This window comes from Acomys russatus, chromosome 31 (assembly GCF_903995435.1).
Source record: "Acomys russatus chromosome 31, mAcoRus1.1, whole genome shotgun sequence".
NCBI lineage: Eukaryota > Metazoa > Chordata > Mammalia > Rodentia > Muridae > Acomys > Acomys russatus.
This window is the reverse complement of record NC_067167.1, coordinates 40,819,676-40,837,779: the sequence shown is the minus strand read 5'-3', so window position 1 is coordinate 40,837,779 and position 18,104 is coordinate 40,819,676. Positions and strand designations below refer to the sequence as shown.

At 38.0% G+C, this 18,104-nt stretch overlaps 1 protein-coding gene across 1 annotated transcript; it reads left to right on the top strand.

The window, feature by feature from the left end:
- Nucleotides 1–18,104, top strand: LOC127183638 (solute carrier family 7 member 13-like). Its single transcript, XM_051139714.1, is given in 6 exon segments — nucleotides 1–749; nucleotides 7,769–7,900; nucleotides 10,250–10,611; nucleotides 12,209–12,442; nucleotides 16,651–16,737; nucleotides 18,015–18,104. Coding segments are annotated over 6 exon segments (1,572 nt in total). The 5' UTR covers nucleotides 1–82.

Below are 18,104 nucleotides of genomic sequence, written 5' to 3'. Positions count from 1 at the left end.
GGATTGTGCTGAAATGGAGAGAGAAGCATCATAAAGAAAAACTCTGTCTTTCAAGATTTGAAAAGGAGAAAAAGACAAAACTATGAAACTCTTGAGGAGAGTAGGATTCTTCCATGCAAACATGCTCCTACTTACCACAAGCATAGGGGCAGGGATTTTTGTGACTCCTGCAGGAGTATTAAAATCCTCCTCACAGAACATCCCTGTTTGTCTCAGTATTTGGGCAGGCTGTGGCCTGCTGAGCATGATGAATGCTGTCTGTGTTGCAGAGCTTGGTACTACCTTCCCTGTGAGCGCAGCATCTTATTATTTCCTCAAAAGATCGCTTGGAACCTCTGCTGCTTTTCTCAGTCTTTGGATTAATCTTTTTGCTCATTTTCTGGGCATCGGTGCTCTTTGCTTAGCAGCAGCTAGTAATGTGATACAGTCTTTTTATGCTGGGTGCCCAGCTCCAGAGCTCCCAAAGAAGTGTCTGGCTTTGGCTTTTCTGTGGTGCTTTGGAATTCTCAATGCTCGAGGGATTAAAACAGTGGCTTGGTTTCAGACCATCAACAGTTTGATGAAGACGAGTATTCTTTGTGTCTTTTCTCTAACTGGGGTTGTGCTCTTAGTGAATGGGGAAAAGGAGCATCTTTCCAGGTTTCAGAACGCTTTGGACGCTGAACTTCCTAACGCTTCACAGATTGCAGATGCCATGCTGCAAGTGTTCTATTCGTACATAGGATCATCAGTCATCCTCAACATAGCAGGTAAATCATAGTACATAAAAATATCTGATATTGTACAAAGGATTTGTCAGTAGCAGGTAAATCCATTCTTAAAAATATGCATGGACATTGGGGAATGGTTAGCATGGTGGTTTCATGTACTGCTGTGAAGTCCAGTATTCTCTACACTGTAGTTATAATTAAAACTGTCATGAAGACTGCTTAGAATTTAATACTCTTCAAGTACTGTCATGTATATAAAACATGGGGATGCCTTGAACTCTCAAACTAGAATTATGATCATACAATACTCTCTATTTTATTTCATGTAACTGCGCCACCTTGAATTAAGTACTAATTACATAACAAATATATTATTAAATGCACACTTATAAAGCTCTCATTAAACATGGCTGTGCTATCTCCCTCACCGCACTGTTATTTGTTAACTCAGGGTCTATAGATCATGTTGGGTGGCAGGTAGGGCTTTCTGTCCTCAGATATTGACTAAAAGGACAAGAGTCAAAGAAGCACAACTCCCAGGAGTACCACCAAACTGACGATAATAAATCAAAAGCTCTGTCCAGAGACAAAAGAAGTGAGAGAGTGGAAGAATCTATTTGCAGCCTCGAAAGCCTAGGTGGGCTCCAATTGAGTTGAGCTGATGGCTGTAATTTGTTGGTGTAAAGACTGCATGCTAACTCAGAATTTTTCCACAGACCATGGAGGTGGGAAGTTACCTGTGCCCAGATCACCTGGAAGCATTGTGTGGAAATGGAGTGACACAAATCCACTTAAATTGTGAATGACAGGAAATAATTAATCTTACTTTAATTTTTAAAATTTGACTACCTATAAATAAGACTGCTTCTTCCAAATAATTTACCCTACCCTCTAGATTTGTATCAATGTTTTCTTGAGTGATTAGTCCCAAGAACACATTTTTTGAAAGCTGATTAACATGTTCTGCAGTGTGAACCTGTTGAACTAGTGCTCTGGCAGAGGCACACGTGGCATATTCTCACTCATAAGCAGATGGTAGCCACTTAATTCAGGTTAGCCATTTTACAGTTCAGAGACTGATGTGCCAACCAGGGACCATGTAGGATATAGACCTCAACCTTCTGCTCTGATGTAGTAGATAGACAGCACAGTCTCCTTGTGGGTACCACAGTATGGGGAGTAGGGACTACTTCAGAAATGCACTTGGGCCTCCTAGTGTTGATCACTTGCCCTCTGGCAGGGTGGCATTGCCAGGCCACAGAGGAAGAGGTTACAGTGTACAGAAGACTCTGGATAGGCTGAGGTCAAATGTTAGGGGAGGAAGTGGCCCCTTTTTAACAAGTAAGGGAGGTAGGGAAAGTAGATTAGGGAGGGAATGGGATGAGAAAGTGATGAGAGAGGGAGCTACAATTGGGCTGTAAAGAATTCAAACTGGCTGGTGCCATAGTTTAAGCAGGACCCCTGGGCCCAGATCAGCCCATCATAGTGTTCTACTTGTAGGTTTCTAGGACCCTCTGGATCTTTCTATTTCCCCATTATCTCAAGCTTCTCTCACCTAGAGTCCCAGTAGAATGTCCTCCCCTCTGTCCCACTTTCCTGGTAAGTGAAGACTTCCATGGGACATGCCCCTTGGGCTAGTGTCCAGATATAAGTGAGTATATACCATTTGACTCTTTCTGCTTCTGGGTTAACTCACTCATTATGATCATTTCTAGTTCAATCCATTTGTCCACAAATTTCAAACTATGGCACCAGCCAAGGAAAATACGTGCAGTTATCTTCGAACTCCTACCCAGATCTAGCCAATGGACAGGACATTCTCCACAGTTGAGTGGAGAGTGGGGACTGACTTTCAGATGAATTCTGGTGTCCCATATTTGACCACATCTCCTGGATGGGGAGGCCTGGTGGTACTCAGAGGAAGGATAGCAGGCTACCAAGAAGAGACTTGATACCCTATAGGTATATTCAGGGGATGGAGGTTCCCCTGAGTCACAGACATAGGAGAGGGAAGTAAGGGAAAATGGGAGGGAGGGAGGAATGGTAGGATACAAGGGATGGGATAACAATTGAGATCTAATATAAATAAATTAATAAAAATATATATGTAAAGAAAAAGGAAAAGAAAAGAGAAACAGAACAACAACAAAAAGAATTCAAACTACAGAACAAACAGGCAATTTATATTGTTAATCCTACTACATGGGATTAGCTCTGAGACTGGCTGAGATATGAAGGTCTATGCATAGACAAGGCTTTGTGTTGGTCACAGGTTTTCTATGACTTATTATTAGATGCCATTTTTCATATGGCATAATTGAAGACTTGGAGATGTCTTACTTCTGTTCATACAAAGAGCAGACAACGAGCCTTAATTGCTCTGTACGTCCCACACACGTCGTACAATTATAATTTGAGAATAATATAATTCTTGTGAGAAATTATGTTTCCAGAACAGAAGAAACAGACATTGACACCTGATCAGACCTGGCGGGATTCATTCCTCTCAGCATGCTGGATGCTGACATCCTGCATCCTCCATGTTCCAGTCCCAGGCACCTCAGTTGCTGTTACCCATCACAACAGGACAGCTTCCATGACAGCGCTGTAGAAAACATCTGACTCCAAAGGGTCCAGCTTTCAGACTGTCCCACACAGGACTCCTATTAAGATAGGAATTTTTCAACATTTAGAAAATGGACCACAAACTCCAACCCTGGCTTTCTTAACTACGTGGTATTTTTCTGGGTCTTAGTTATCTTACTAAGAATTATTATTTGTCTGAAAATCTTAATTGCAGCTCAATTATATTTCAACATATATGGACTGTGTTTTAACTATCTGTTATTAGATATATAGATTGTTTCCATTTCCTGGCTCTTGTGCATAGAGCAACAATAATACGGACATGGGATTCTTTGTTTTCTCGGCATTTAGGGGTTTTCCTCCCTTTGTTTTCTTTATTATTTCTTCAAGACTTTCACACAACATGTTTTGGTCACATGTATCCTGCCTATAACAACTCTCCCCAAAATCTACGTTCTTTCCTAACCAACTCAATTGTGTTCCTTTTTTTTAACCAATCAAGTCCAATTTTTGATTCCATACATTCCTGGATTATGGCTTTCAAGTGTACTGTAGTTAACTAACTACGGGCTGTAATCTTAAAGAACACTCTCTCTTCCATCAGCTATCAATTTCAATAGCTCCTTGACTAGGTTGAACTCAGGGGTGTCTCTCTTTTCTTTATCTTTCTTTCATAGGTAAGGAGATAGGAACTGAAACAAAAGAAAGAGGGATATAGAAAAACAGACAGATGGTAAAACAAAAGATAGATTATTGAATTCTACTCCCTAACTCAAGGCCTTAATTGTTGCTCATAAATAAGGTTATTTTTAATTCATCATTATAAAATTTTGTATATTGATGCAAAATAAGTTTAATTTTGATACATTGGTATAGACTTCAAATCTAAGATTATTCTTGGGACATTATAGTATTTCCTTATGTGTTTCTTGGCCATTCATGATTTCTCTGCTCAGAATTCTCTCTCTAGCTCTGAATACCCATTTTTAAATTGGGTTGTTTGGTTTGCTGTTGTTTAATTTCTTGAGTTATTTATATATTTTGGAGATTATCCCTCAGTCAGATTTGAGGTTGGTGAAGATGTCTTCCCAGTCTGTAGGGTGCCTTTACATTCTATTAACAGGATCCTTTACAGAAGCTTTTCCGTTTCATGACGTCTCATTTATTGATTGCTGATCTTAGAGCCTGAATTATTGGTGTTCTGTTCAGGAAGCTGTCTCCTGTGTCAATGATTTCGAGGTTATTCCCCACTTTTCTCTTCTTTTCGATTTAGTGTAACTGGTTTTATATTGATGTATTAGAAGCACTTGTACCTGAGTTTGTGCAGAGTGAGAGATATGGATCTATTTGCATTTTTCTAAATGTAGACATCCATTTAGACCAGCAACATTTGTTGAGGATACAATCTTTTTTTCCATTTTATGGTTTGGCTTTCTTGTCAAAAATCAGATGTCCATAGATGTGTGGGTTTACTTCTGGGACTTTGAATTGATTCCATTGATCAACCAGTCTGTTTCTACGCTGAACCCATGCAGTTTTTATTACTGTTGCTCTATATAGTACATTTTGAAATAAGGGAAGGAGATACTTGCAGAAGTTATTTTGTTGTATAAGATTGTTTTTGTTATTCTGTGTTTTTGTTTGTTTGTTTGTTTTTTCATGCAAAATTGAGAACTGTTCTTGTGAAGTCTGTAGAGAATTTTTTAGGGAGTTTGATTCGTGTTCCATACAGAAAACCAACAGCCAATATCAAATTAAAGAATACTTAGAGCCTTTGTACTATGATCAGGGATCAGACAAGGCTGCCTGCTCTCTCCATATTTAGACAACTTAGTACTTCAAGTTCTAATTAGAGCAAGAAGACAAATAACAGGAGATCAAGGGGATCCACATCTGAAAGGAAGAAGAGAATCAAAGTATCACTATTTTCAAATGTTATGATAATATATATAATTAACCCTCAAAATTAGACCCAGGAACTCTTCCAGCTGATAAACATCTTTAGCAAAGTGGCTAGATAAAAAATTATCTAAAAAAAAATCAGAAGCCCTCCTGTATAAAAAAGACAAACAGAGTGAGAAAGAAATTGGAGAAACTACAACCTTTAACAATAGCCAATAATAGTATAAAATATCTTGGTGTAACTGTAACCAAGCAAGTGAAAGGCCTGTATGATAAAAACTTCACATCTCTGAAGAAAGAAACTAAAGATGATATCAGAAGATGCAAAGATCTCCCATTCTAATGGAATGGTAGGATTAACACTATTTAATAAAATATTTTATGCATATTCCTTGAGTTCTTTATATATTATATATATATATATTTATCTATTGAACATACAAGGAAAAGTTGCATTATAATGAGACAGCTGTGTCCTTATGCTTTTTAAATAAAGAAGTAATATTTGATAGTATTGTGCAGAAACTATTTCATATTTTTCTTTTGTTTTTTTTTTTACATCAGGACTGCCATTTACTCCCCCTCATTTCCTTCCAGTAACCACCCTCCTCACCCCCAACTTCTTATTTCTGATCCTTTCCTTCTCCATTTCCCTTAAGAAAATCGCAGACATTCAGGAATATCAACCCACACCAGATAACAACTTGTAAATAGAGTACAGATCCTCCTTCCCATGAAGGCTGGATAAGGCAACCAATAGAAGAGGAAAGGACCCAAAAGAATCCAAATATATTGAATATTATTTTCAATTTCTAGTCAGTTGATATTTTAGTTCCATAACTGTTAATACTGAAAAGGCCATCTCAGATAGATTTGTAGAAAAAACAAAATAGCAAAAGTATTTTTAGGGACTTCGGGTTGCAATGAGTATGTTCTTTAGAGGCTCATGGTATTTGAACACTTGCTCCTAAGTTGGTAGTGCTATTTAAAGTGATGGCAGGGCCTTGAAATGAAGCCTTGCTGGAGGAGGTACATCACTTGAGTGGCTTTGACTTTCTATATATTCACACCCCACTTCCTGCATGCTTTCTTATGCTTCCTGCTTGTTTTCTTCATGTGAGCTCTGATCAGGCTATTCAAACCACCATGTCTGCCTAGGGCTCCTCAACGTCATGGACTTTCACCACTCTAGAACTGTAAGCCTAAATAAATCCTTGCTTCTATAAGTGGCCTTGGTCATGGTGTTTTGTCACAGCAGTAGAAAGTAAGTACTGTGGGGCCCGCTCAGTTATTATTAGAAATTTTGTATCAATCTCAAGACTTCTTTTAACATTTAATTTTCTTTTAATTGAAATGTAAATATATTATTTCCCTTGCATCCTCTCCCTTCCACCCTCTCTCTAATTCATAGCCTCAACTGATTTAATCATTTTTGTCATATATACACATAGAAGTATATAAATATAACTTGCTGTGCACATTTAGAGTTTCCTGCATATACAGAATTCTAGGAGTAGCCACTCCAATTAGAGGGCTCACTCATTGTTAAGACTAAATTTCCTACTCTCAGCAGTTGTTACAATTTTTTTTTAAATCATTCTTCATGTAGGGATGGGACACAATGAAATCCTTCTGCCTAGTGTTGAGATATCAATTGTGGTTAGAATTATCATAAAAATTATGAAACTTTGGTTAGCAATTTAATCACCAATATTCATATCAAACATTGCAACAATGGTGTCCAATGGACATATCTTCCTAAAATTATGGTGGGAAAACAGTATGTGTACAGTCAAATTCATACATCCAAATGGGTCACGTCTGAGCTGAGATATTATGGTTAGCATTTGTTGGTACTGTGCTGTGTGATGACCCTACAGTACACAATGTGCTTGTGTTATGACTTAATATACATGGTCATAGCATAATTGTGTTATTCAACAAGTTTGAGCACTGCGAGAGACACCTGAAGTTTGGTTTGTATTTAATTTTGAATAAATATTAGGCATATCACATCTAAAAGCCTTTAGTTGTTGCCAATTTCTTATGATCCTTGCTTTGAGTTAAATGACCCCATATGTGAGAAGAACCCAATATTTGAGAACCTGAGCCCTGGTAATACTACCCTGAATGGCAGTTGATATCAGAGACCACAATACATTAATGTCACTTACAATTTTATTACGTGAAGCTTATAGATTTAGATTATTGGATAATAAAATTAGTAATTATGAATGAACAAAATTGTTTCCTTCACACTGTCTCATGAGACATTTCATTCTACCTAAAAAAAACAGAGTTAATATGGCTAGATTCTTGTGTTTAAGAAGCAAAAAAGACACCAAATCACTACTTTACACACCATAGGCTCACTGAATGCATGAAGACATGCATTGGATATTGTATGCATCAATGCTTCTATCTCACTGAAAGGAAGACAAGAGACAATCCATAGTGACAGAAACAATTACCTTATCAAAGACCTAATGTCACTGTCTCCATGACATGGAATTTTAAAACTTCACATGTTTGGTGTATCCTTTTATGATGCATTTATTTCTTTTTCTTAGGGGAAATAAAACATCCTGCTAAAACAATTCCAAAATCTGTAATTTCTTCCCTGTCCATTGTGATTGTGCTATACTTACTGACTAATATATCGTACTTGGCAGTGTTGACACCACAGGAAATCATCTCCTCAGGTAAGATGGAGTAAATTTAAATAAATATGCCTCTGTGCTCAGGAAAACTGTGGTGAGGACGAGTTTGATGAACTAATTACCAGCATGAACTTGAGAGTAGGACCCAAAATGAACAGACTAAGGTCCATGTAACAGCCAACTCAACTCTTAGAGTATAAAGTGCCTAATGTTCTGAGTAAAGAAAAATCTTAAAAATGAAAATACAATACATTCTAAGAACAATTCCATGTTTTTCAGAAACTTAAGTAGAAAGACTCTAGTCTTCCTTTCTTGAAGTTTTCTCACAAGTACTCAGAAGTCTCATGGGACACCATTTTAAAAGGGTGTTCTATCGGGGATGAATAGAATATGCTGATATTATGTTTGGTATACCTACTGTGATATAAAAATATTTATGCAGCTGGGCTTTGTGCCACCCATATTTAACCTCCGCACACAGAGAGGCATAGACAGTTGGAAGGCTGTAATGCTGATATGATTCAAGGCCAACCTTGTCTACAAAGAAAGCCTATGACAACCAAGGCTACACAGAGAAACCGTGTGTGTGTGTGTGTGTGTGTGTGTGTGTGTGTGTGTGTGTGTAGTGTAGTGTGTATGCATGCCTGTTTTGGGCTTTTCAATGAATCTTTAAAAAAATAATCAAAACCATCAACTAAAAAATAAACAGTCACATTTTAACAACTAAATTATAGATCAAGTAACATATATACCAACTGAAACTAATAGAAAAAAAAAGAAAGAAGAGGAGGAAATGAGTACAGATAAAGATGACAAGATATATGAGCAGACAAAGAAAGATACAAGGCACATATATTATTTATAGGTGCTTCATCTTTCAGGGCATATCTGCATCTTTACAATAATTCAGATGCTCAAATAGGCAACCGCTTCTTAGTTTCTTTTTTTTTTTTTATTAATTTATTCTTGTTACATCTCAATGTTTATCCCATCCCTTGTATCCTCCCATTCCTCCCCCCCCCCATTTTCCCATTATTCCCCTCCCCTATGACTGTTCCTGAGGGGGATTACGTCCCCCTATATATTCTCATAGGGTATCAAGTCTCTTCTTGGCTACTTGCTGTCCTTCCTCTGAGTGCCACCAGGTCTCCCCCTCCAGGGGACATGGTCAAATGTGAGGCACCAGAGTACGTGAGAAAGTCGTATCACACTCTCCACTCAACTGTGGAGAATATTCTGACCATTGGCTAGATCTGGGAAGGGGTTTAAAGTTTACCTCCTGTATGGTCCTTGGCTGGTGCCTTAGTTTGAGCGGGACCCCTGGGCCCAAATCTGCCTATCATATTGTTCTACTTGTAGATTTCTAGGACCCTCTGTATCCTTTTATTTTGCTATTCTCCCATGCCTCTCGTAGAAACTACTGTCAAAAAGTTAGGTAAGGCTTTCACTTGCACCATCTACAACAGGACAGAAAGTGAGTCACATCCAGTTCTCAGTCGCACTCTGAACAGTATAGCACACCGATATAGTCTAGAATGTTAATATGAGCAGTAAAGGAGTAAATATGAGCAGCAATTTTCATGGTTCACTCTTTAAAAGATAGTCACCACAATTACATAGGTATGTGGAGCCATGCTCATTCACTCATCACTGACTGACAAGTTGTCAAAAATGAATAAAATCCTTTCCTGGGAAGTAATTGCCTATTCTTGTTGAAACCAGATCTTTGATTTTCTGTTCCTTCAGCAGAAGATTATTGAGGAAAGTTTAATTCCTCTAAAGGCCATTGATTTTCAAAGTATGATCAAAGGGGGCACATAGAGTTTTTCGAGAATATTTTCATTCTTCTATAGTTGGTTTCAAATGACATAGAATTTAAAGATATAATTGACAGAGAGCCACTAGTCAAAGCAGGCATTGGATTGGAGCTTTTACAACTATACTTGCAACCCAGGGAGTTAAAGAGAGGACCTGAGGAAGTGTGCATTGCACTAGTCTCACTACTTGATCTACAGCAAAGTAGCTGAGTTGTCGACCACTTGACTGGGATTGCTTATCAGGTAGTGACAGAGCTCCACACATAGAGTGGCCTTTCTTTCCTGCTTATTGCTGACAGCCAGGTCAGTAATATATACTAATACATGAGATGGGCCACTTAACAACAAGAGAACAAGAACTGATACTGCTGACACTGGTTTGTCTGGCAGTTCTAAAACTCTTTACTGGACAAGACCAATCACAATGTACTACATATTCAAACAGTAAGAGACTCCGTTCACAGAAAGTCACAACACCGAATTCATGGGTGCAGGAAAAATTAAAGAATGCTGCTCTAAATTCTGTCAAGCAAAAGGGACTTGGACATTCTGAATTTTCATTTATTTTTTGTAGATTCTGTTGCCGTCATGTGGATGAACAGAGTCTTTCCATCCATGAAATGGATAATTTCTTTGTTGATCTCAGAATTTATAATTGGCACCATTTCTTGTGGAATACTTTCAGCATCTAGAATTTTCTACTGTGCAAGTCAAGAGGGACAACTTCCTCTCATCTACACAATGCTAAATGACCGTCACTCTCCTCTTGTAGCTGTCATCCAGAGTATCATTTTATCTTCTGTTGCAATAATAATTTCAGATTTAACCTATTTAGTGAAATACGTGGGTCTAGGAGCATGGTGTATATATTCGCTGAGTATGATTGGATTACTTAAATTAAGATATCAGAACCCTGATCTACCACGACCTTATAAAGTAAGTCGACATGTAAATACTAATGTTGAATGTCACCTTGTTCACGCTCTGTTAGATTCTTCTAAACAGTTGCAAACACAATGTATGAAACAACTGTGCTAAGTCTTCCTTCACAATTTTATGATATGGACATTTAAGTATTCTTTTTATTGAGTGAAAAATGAAAAATGATACATGCGAACAATACAGACGTCCTCATCATCTTCCTGGAACCAAACAATAATACTAAAGAGAACACAATAGTTTCCATGCTCAAATGAACCTGCTCACCTCCTAATTAACATAAATGAGGTAGCTTCCTCTTATTCCTTATTTCCTTAAATTATTTTTCTTTAATTCAAGAATTTAAGTAAAGACTAGTCTTGGAAGAGTTTCACTTATAATGTCTTTGTACTGTACCATTCACACACTGACAAAACATACATCCAAGGAAGCCCTATCATCTTTGCTCTTCTCATCAACACCCCTACACATTTATCAAGATTTGGACTATATTATGATTCTGAGATAAGATGAAAAATTTAAAAAAAAATCTGTATTTTATGACAGCGACTACAGTAAACATGTGTATTTTTAATAAAATCCATATTCACAAATATTCCCTTATGGATTCTGATTCATTCAGTCTCTGTGGGGCCACAGGAAAGTGTACTGAAATAAGCTATGTTGTGATATTTATAAATAATGAAATACTGACAATATTTTAAGAAGTGTCAGTCTATACCGTATTCTACATTTTACTTTCTTGTAATCACGTCTTCTTCAGGTGTTAATAAAGGGGAAATATAAATAGGATATGTTGTATATACCTGTTATATTTCAGACACTAATATATGTAATTCAGAGTATGGGGAGAAATATGTTTTTTAGTCTTACTATATTTATATAAGAATAAAAAGAAAGCATATAATCATCAGTCAAGATCAATATAGAAGTTTCACTTTACTGAACACTGCTGGTGAATGTGATTCTTTCATAGAGATTTTAATATCAAAATCAAAGTAAACTATCAGTTTAAAAATAAATTTTCTGAAGAACAATTTGATTAAGTCACTAATTAACAACCTGCATAATTCCTCTCAAATTCCGGACTATTATATGTAAATAGATAAGTTGGGGTGGAACACCAGAAATGTACATCTTAGAAAGAATGGGTAGAGGAAGAGCACCTGTGATGATAGAGATTACTCAAGGAATCACGCATCTTCTCTGAGATTTATAATGAAACACTGAATTTTAAAACCCAAGCACACCAAAGCCATGTCAGGTCATTCATCAGCAACACTAAATGTCATGAAAGAATAAAGTAAAGTACTAGCTTTAGTGAATGAAGAGTTAATGTGATGAATAGATTAAAAATTTATGGACACTGCAGGTACCCACACAGTGAATTTTTAAATTAATACTTAATCTGCAAGGAATCTACTTTGTATAAGCTAATACCGAGACTATTAAATAAAAATGTCTGGCAATGTATCTAAAGCCTTTGAAGCTATCCATGCCCTCACCTCTGACCGCTGGAACATCTTTACTGCGCTATTTATTATAGGAACTTACCATGAAACCAAGAAACGCTTACTCCTCTTTTTTCTTTCAGGTGTGGCTGCCATTTGTATTTGGATCGATAGCTTCATCAGCTTTTCTCATCTTCACACCAATAGTTCAGTCTCCTAGTATAGAGCAGGTCTATCAGGTTGCCTTCCTTTTCTGTGGACTTCTGGTTTACTGGCTTCAAGCTCGCCTTGGCAGACACGCCGCTTGTTTTGACACAATCACTTGTTACTTGCAGTTGCTTTTCAATGTGTCCCCATCTGAAGAGCATGACAAATGAGTTCCTTCCTGAAAGCCTGACTAAATAAGAATTGTATTAGCTGGGTGCTGCAGCACACACCTGTAATCCCAGCTCTCAGGAAGGCAGAGGCAGGTGTAATTCCTTGAGTTTTAGGCCAAACTGGTCTACAAAATGAATTCAGGCCATCCAAGTCTACACAGAAAAACCCTGCTTTTAAAAATCAAAAAAGGTGAAAATCCTGCTTTTAAAAATCAAAAAAGATGAAAAAAAAAAAAAAAAAGAAAGAAAGAAGATTTTAGAATAAGGAGGCAACACATATATGTTTTAAATGAGTAAAATTTTATTGCAAATTTGATGTATATTCTCTTTATCACAATTCTTGCTTGCATTATGTTCATCCCAAAAAATTGGTGAAAATTTTCAATTCCATCTCTTAAACATCTTTGTCCTATGAATAATTTGTAGAAATAGGACCAAAGTTTCCAAGTACACAGAAACTTTATTTCTCACTGAGATATAAGTGTTCACGGTGTTTTAGCATTCTGACAAATGTACTTTGATGCACAGCAAAATAAAAGATTTTTAAATAGAATTGTTCCTAGTCATATGTAGCTTATTTTCACTAAAAGGGGAAGTTTGTGTAATGTGCTGGCTGAGGAAAGAAATGGTGTTCTGTAGCCAAACACTGGCAGTCAGTGATTCTTCTCTGGCTGCTCCACACAGACTTCAACAATGACTACAGAGAGCACTCAGCATTTAAAGCTGAAAATATTCCCTTACAGGCTAGTCAAAAAATGTCAGCCAGCACTATCAATATTGCTAATTTGAAAAGGGTTGATAATGCACAAAACTCTGAAATGACTTAAGATTTACTGCATGGTTTCACAAGCAATGACTCATTGCCTAATGCAATGTGTGAGGTATTTGTATGTGCAGATTTGGGGCAGTGGTAGCTGGTATGACAACTTACAACTTTAATGAGATTACATAGCATCTTGTAAATAAATTACAGAAAAGTGCACTAGGTTTATGTCCTATGCAAACAAATATGATGTATAAAGTAAACTATGGTTTAACATATTAGACATATAACAAAGTAAGGTGAATTTCCCTATTTTGATCAGTACACACACACATGGGAAATAAGTCTGTACCCCATAAATAGTGTTGTAGATTCCTACCAGAAATTTCAAAATATATTTCACGTAGTAATGTAGACTAACTTGACTACATCATTAAATATCACAGTTTATTAGATGATAACATTGTTTCCATAATGTAAATTTATTTACTTAACAATTATTTCCTCTTTTAACTATCTTGGTCTGCCTTATAGCAGTTAATATATTGATCCTCAGTTGCATGTACTTTCTAAAATGGTCATGATTTCAGTCTTCTTTAAAACTGAATGAAATTCTAATGTGTATGTCTACCACGTTTTTTTAATCCATTTGTCTTTCTATAGATGTTGGATTAATTCCATATTTGAGGTTTTGAAAGTATACTAATAAATATGTATAGACAAGTATCTCTGTGGTAAGCTGTTTTTATCCTTTGGGTACATAACCAGAAGTTACAAAGTTGGAACACATGTTACTTCTAGATTGTCTGAATGTTCCGCAGTGATTTCTTTTATGCTCACATGAGTTCACAGTCATAACAGCAGTATATTTGGTTATTTCTTTCCCTGTATCAGTCACAGAATTCATTGTCTACCTTCATGGAGATGGGATCTCTGACTGTTCTGATGTGGAATCCCAAAGAAGTAGCTGAGAAGCATGATCACTCCATGGTGACTAAAAATGGGAAGATATAGGTTGTCAGCTGGATTTAATTAGTCACGCATTCAAAGACATGAATCTATGGAAATCAAACCCATCCAAACCACTACATTCTGCTCCCTGGACACCATAAGCTTTTAGATTCAACATAATGCAAAATACATTTAGTGCAACTTCAAAAGTCTCCATAATATACCACAGCCCCAACAATGTTTATTGTCCAAACATCAAAGGCTCTTCCAGGCAATCTCTTATAATCAAAGGTAAAAGCAGATGACATTGCTTCCAATATATCATGACACAGGATATACATTACCATTCCAAAGTATAGGGAATGGAACACAATGAAACAATACTAGACCAAACTGAGGTCAAAAAACAGCTCTGCTAACTCCACACCCTCCATGTCTCATGGCAAAATGCTCTTCATATCTCCAACTCTCTTCTTCTTCGTTGACTGCAACACACTTCATCCTTGTGGGATTGTCCACTCCATGTTAGCAGCTTTCCTCAGCAGGTATCCCACAGCTCTGGCATCTCAAACCTCTTGGGGTCTCCAAGGTAATCCAGGCTTCATCTTCACAGCTTCTGTAGCACATATTCTGCTGCTTTTCCTGGGGGCCACCCCATGATACTGGCATCTCCAAATTAATGGGGTCTTCTGCTGCACTTTCACCAACAGCCTTTCATAGGCTTCCTTCATGGTGATAAGCCTCAACTTCCTTGCATGACCTGTTTAGTCCTGGTCCTTCAACGAACACTAAAGCTGCACCTACGCCAGTGTTCTCTCCTGGCATCTAACAGTGACAAGCCTCAGCTGATCTCCATGACCCCTTTATGCCTCAAAAGCCAGTACCACTTAGGTGACTCCTTATTAACAAGTTTAAAATCTGGCTGCCATCAGCCAGACTCACACAAAGACGTCATATAATGGCCGTTTTGGGCTTCCATGCAGGGACACCCCTTCCACACATTGTCCTCAGTAACTTTCCTTAGTTAAAAAGGGAGATCTCTGACTCTAAATCCAGAACCTTACTGCTGAACCTGCCTGGTTCTGATGCTTGTTGGGGATGGAACTTGGCCTTCTTGTTCAATTACATCTTCACCAGCTTTCTGTTTTCTATGGTTTCCTTCACTGCCTAAGCTTGGCTGTCATGGAACTTGCTCTGTAGACCAGGCAGGCACTGAACACAGAGATCTGCATGCCTCTGTCTCCTGAGTGCTGGGATTGAAGGTGTATGCTACCACACTTGGTCCTAAGCTTTTCTTTAATTCCTTTTTATTATTGATCTTCATAAGTGTGGCCACTATGCCTCAATATCAGGATAAAAGCATATGTCTATCCAGATCAAAGCCACGTGTCACCCCAGATCAAAAGCCTGTGTCTTTCAGCCTCACAGTCTGAATCAAGGTCATGTTGTCTTCCTGTTTTAAGATTCAAATGTTCTCTGAAAGACTCCACCCAGCAGGGATCAGGACAGATACTGTGACTTGCTGCTGGACTCTGGGCAGAGTACCGAGATTGGCATGGGAGAAATGGGGGATGGAAGAACCCAGAGGGTTCAGGTGGACTACAAGGAGATGATCAAGACAGGGAGATCTGCGGATCTGGATGGGGGTGGGGTGGGGGGGCCAGTGGCGCTTCACAAACTGTTGTGCCAACCAAGGACAATACATGCAATGAGCATAGACTAGCTGTTAAGATATAGCCAATGAATGGGTAATTCTCCACTGTTGTTGTTGGGTGGGGATGACCTCTGACCTGAACTCGGGTGCCCCTGATTCGATCACTTTCCCTGGGTGTAGAGGCATGGTGGGACACAGAGGAAGGGAATGCAGGCTATCTGGATGAGACCTGATAGGCTGTGGTCATATTGTGGGAGAGGCTGTCCCCTTTTGTCAGAGGTCTAGGAGAGAGGAACAGGGTGGAAGAGAGAGGGAGGGTAGGAAAGGGAAGACACAGTGAGGGGATAACAGTCGGGATGTAATCTGAATAAATTATAATAATTTTTTAATTAAAAAATACAATTGTCTGTGCCCCTTATTTCTGGATTGTAGTTCACTGCAGATATATTCAAGTTGACAACTGAGAACAGACATCACAATCCACCCACTGTCAACTTGACACAAGACCATATCTCCTTATGGCCAAATGAAAACAGTAACTAGGACATAATAACACTTAACCATATAACTATCCCCTTTTTAGCTAAATGTATAAACAATAACCTGGTCATAATAATGCCTAAAATGATATAACTATCCCTCATAGAACCACAAATGCATAGTAAATTGAGAATAGCTGGAAATATTCCTGGAGGAACATCCTTTTCACAAGATGGAAGCCCAGACAGGTGGAATCTTGCCTCGAGCTCACAACTCCCTTAATTCTATTTAATGCTTTTAATCTGTTCATGTTCTTGAACATAAGATTGAACTCCATTATACTTCTTTTTGCCCCTTTAGTCCTTGAATCATACATTTGTATTTTTCCTTTCTAAGCTTGCTGAAGTTTATCAAAATGCTCTTCATAAAAGTGAACCACAGAGCCAGGTAAGGTGGCACACATCTTTAATCCCAGCACTCAGGGAGTCAGAGATGAAAGAATTTCTGAGTTCGAAACCACCTTATTCTAGAAAGTGAGTCCAGGATAGACAAAGAAACACCAAGAAACCCTGTCTCAGAAACAAAAAAACAAAAAAAGACATCAAACCACAGAATAGTCTGTACTAAGCTGTTTTGAGATTTCCTTTGCCAATGCAATTAATCTAAATGTCTTCATCTGAGCCTCAGGCAGACCCTTCAGACAAGGGCAAAAAGCAGCCATGTTCTTCTCCAAAATGTTATAAAAACAGTCTCTAAGCAGCATACTTTAATCCTTTTCCTCTGAAATCTGTTGATCCAGGCCATCATAGTTCAAAATCACCCTCAGCAATTCTGTCTACCATGTTCCTACTAGTATGGCTCATTAAGAGCTACTTAAAACATTCTACTGCTTTCCCAAACAAAACAAACAAACAAACAAACAAACAAAAAAAGATGCATCTTAGGTAGGGCCTTCTCTTGCTGAGTCAGCATTACCCAGGCAACACTCACAGTGGAAAATACTTAGTTGGAGCTGGCTTAGAGCTTCAGGATGTTACTCCAGCAGCTTGCAGGAACACATGGTACTGGAGGGGCCAAGAGTTCTACCTCATGATCTGCAGGCAGCAAGGACAATGCAGCCTTTTTTGTCATTGTGAGAACAGATTGAGCACTTTAAGACCTCAGATCCCCTCCTGCACAGTGACCTACTTTATTCAACAAGGCCCAACCTACTCCAACAAGGCCATACCTCTTAACAGTGCCACTCCATGTGGGCCATGCCTTCAAGCACATGAACCTATGGTGCTCAAACCACTCAACAAAAATCTCACTGTGTTACCATGTGTTCTTTACTTTGCAGCCCACAAAAGCATTGATTTTACCAAATAAATGAAAAACCTAGAAATGGTGAAAGGACCCATGAAAATTCAGAGTGAATACATAGATCCAGTTTCACAATTTTATCTTATCAATTGACAAATAAATGTAGTTGATATGTGATAATACTGAGACTGTCCATATATACATATATACCCTAACCTCTGCCTCTGGAATATTTGTAATGTTTTCTGGTATGAAAAAAAATTGAAAAAACAAAGTCATAACTCATCTCACCTTTCTTTTTGCTTTTAGGTGTACCTGCTGTTGGTATTTAGATCTTTAGCCCTGGCTTCATTTTTCATTTTGACACCAGTGATTTGGTCTCCGAATACAGAGCATATCTAACAAGTTATCTTTTCTTCCAGAGAATTTCTGCTGCACTGGCTTCAGGTTCACTTTCTATGGCATTCCGATTATTTTACAACAATAACACAATATTTGCAATTGCTATTTAA